The following is a 3,168-nucleotide window of genomic DNA, read 5'->3' as shown; positions in this document are numbered from 1 at the left end:
TAAGTTATTTAGGTATTTTCCTCTCAATAAAAATTCTCAAATATATTATAAGTTAAAACTAAACTACTAGAACTGGTCAACTATCTCTATATGCAATAAAGCAAAATTTCCCTATATTGTTTCTTTTAAAAAAATTTATGGATATATTTTCAAATTCTAGTAGGTGATTTTTCTCACAAACAGAAAACAAATGTATTTTTATTCCATCAGAAAGTTGATACCTTTAGGCTAACCATTTCTTCTTCACAGTCTCTATGAAAGCTCTCAATTTGTATTACAAAACCTTCTAAGGATAAAAAAATCAAATTTTCCTTTTATCCCTATAATATCAAAACATGCTTTGAAGCCCATTGAAGTAATTAATGGAAAATTATAATCATAATAGAAAAGCTTTTCTACATGTAAGGATAGAGGACGTTTTTGTTTATAAATTCTCCATTTAGACTAATATTCATTAAAAGCAGATGGTAATTACCTATGAAATGTAAATATCACCCCACTGCTAAGCTATTTCCTTAATTATTGTGATACTTTGGTCTGTAGAAAAATGATTTAATAAGAAAACATCAGGTATTTATAATTTTTTAAAATAACATGATACATACCTACCTGGTCTGATAAAGTAGCCACTAGCCACATTTGGCTACTACAGAGCAAATATGACTGAAATGTGACTACTCTGAATTAATATGCATGATGTCAAATACATACCATCTTTCAAGGACTTAGTATAAAAAAGAATATCAAATGTCTCAGTCATAATTTTATATTGATTACTTATGTAAAATAATATTTTACATAGTGGCTTAAACAAACTAATAACATTGATTTTACCTGTCTTTTGGATGACACGGTATAAGAAAACTTAAAATTATGTATGCCTTGCCATTAGATTTTTATTGTAAGCACTGGTATAAACAATAGCATAAACAGCTAAAGTTGTTTAGCACACACAATGAAGTTATATAAGAATATACCCTTCTTTTATAGTTTATGCAATAGTGCATCTTCTAGAGGTTTAAACTGGGACTTGAAAATGACAAATGTGATTATTGATTAGTCTTCAGCCTTAAAGAGTGAGTAAGCTCATGGGAGAATTTTGTGTGTTTTGTGTGACATAAGTCATTTATATAACACCAGATATCAGAAATCATCATGTTGAAGAGTATTCATATATTGGTAGGTAAGATCAGAAGGATAACTATCAGATTAATGTCTTCTTTTCAGTCTCTCATTTCTTCCATATAGGGAACTAATTAACTTTATAGAAATTCCTATGTTGTAGTACCCTGGTGATAGTTGTAACGTCTTTTGAGACACTTGGATGGAAGCATAAGATTTTCATACAAAATTGATTTTTAAAATTGTTAATAAAATTATTTGCATTGTAGCTCTGACATTGTGCTTTTAATGTCAAACAATTAAACTGAAGTTTGGACCCAGAAGTTAATATGTATGCAATACTATTTAGAAACACACAAACTGATCTTTAAGTGGGTATTCATACCGTCATAAATCCATCCAGCAAACCTGAATCGGGTTTCGGAGGTGCCTGCAATCGTTCCATTGACCACTTTTCAATGATGGAGGAAACTTGGGTATTTTCTGTATTTAATATTCTGAACCCTGTCATATTAACACCACTGTATCGGTAGGGCTCAACATCAAGAGCAAAGAGGTCCTGAAAGACAAATGTTATTGTGTTGTTATTATCGACAGAGTATCTTCACAGGCATGTATTATTGAAATAGTCACTTATTTTTGGTTCCCTTAGGTCACTTAACACCATCGTGTCAAGTGACGTTACACATCAGAAATCACCAAGATTCAAATAGACTGTCCAGATGCTTTGGCATTGCAGAGATATATGCTCTGGATGTAAAAATCTATGTATATATTTTATTCTAAATCCACCAGTGAAACAATGGGCTCTTCTATAACTTACATCTAAGATTTGCAATAGCTTTCTTTTCTGTGTTTAGGATAGTTTGCCCTTATTTTATGTATTAATATTTTACTTTAATTTTTTCTATGCCCTGCTTCCTCGCCTGGTTATTTCTGTTTTAAAAATTTTGTTTTGTCAGTGCTTCTTTGTTTGATTGCTGTTTTTAGAAAGCAAGTCACAAAATACGGCTTCTAACTAATGAAAACTATAGGAAAGGTGTGGAAAAAATGTTAAGAAGGCTAGCCTTTTTGGTTGCAGAAACAGTGCAGTTCCTTCATTTCATGTCTCACACCTAGGAACTTCACCATAAGTTCCCAATAAACACTTTATGTCTGTTGCCCTTTCTAGTCGGTATATAGGGAATGTTCTTGCTCTGCCCTTTAGTTTTCCCAGGAGATATGAGGCCAAAGCTATCATGGGAATGGATGCCATCATGACAACATGTAGCATGCGGAGTTTTGCCCTCTTCCTAGTTGGCATAGCTAACCCTCAGAACTTATGGACAATATTGAGAATCAAGGCAAGATTAATGCCATTGGTTCTGTGAACAGCTTGCCTCAGACTCATACAGCTACACAGGCTAGATAACAGGAATACAATTCAATGGAGAGCAGCTGGCATTGGCCTGAACTGTGGTCTGTGCTATGAAAAACATAGAAATCTTTAGGTTTTTATTTTTTAATGTTTACAATCTAGCCAAAGAGATAGGATATATTCAAGAGGTGAATAAATAAAGCATGGCAATATATGCTAAGTGGTAAAAGAGTAGAAATCATAAGTGTAAAAGAAATCAGAAGCAACACAGGTCATTTTCAATTTTTATGGTCAGGAAAAACTTCACAGAGAAGATGGGATCTTAGCTGTGATGAGGCTCAGAACATGCTACCCCCAAATGTGGTACTTGGTTATAGGAAATTGAGAAGACACAGAAGCAGGAAGGTCACTCTGTGATCTTATCCCACCTTTCTCCCCTGAAGTGAACCATAAAAGAATTCTCTGATCTACCTCCACAGAAAGGAGGTCATAAGACTCTCATTCCAGAGGAATCCAACTCTATACCTGTAGGTCATGAAGAATCTGAATAAATTGGCCTTGCTAAGTTTTCTGGATTTATTGCCATTAGATCATAGCCTCCCTTTGTCCAGTAATTTTCCTACATAGCTGACTACTCTTTATTAAACCAAAGCAAAAAAAAAAAAAAAAAAAAAAAAAAAAAAAAAAAA

The 3,168-nt window shown here is 33.1% G+C and overlaps 1 protein-coding gene across 1 annotated transcript in view; it reads right to left on the bottom strand.

Annotated features, from left to right (window-relative positions):
* Nucleotides 1-3,168, bottom strand: part of LOC108512380 (glutamate receptor ionotropic, kainate 2-like) — a 485,136-nt gene that overhangs the window by 447,515 nt on the left and 34,453 nt on the right. Inside the window, 1 exon segment of the mRNA XM_017847623.1 lies at nucleotides 1,508-1,681. Within this exon segment, the coding sequence (XP_017703112.1) occupies nucleotides 1,508-1,681 (174 nt within the window).

The sequence above is a fragment of the Rhinopithecus bieti genome, unplaced genomic scaffold, assembly GCF_001698545.2.
Source record: "Rhinopithecus bieti isolate Rb0 unplaced genomic scaffold, ASM169854v2 scaffold_28529, whole genome shotgun sequence".
Classification (NCBI taxonomy): Eukaryota; Metazoa; Chordata; class Mammalia; order Primates; family Cercopithecidae; genus Rhinopithecus; species Rhinopithecus bieti.
The sequence above is the reverse complement of the archived record's forward strand: the minus strand, read 5'-3'. Positions and strand labels throughout refer to the sequence as shown.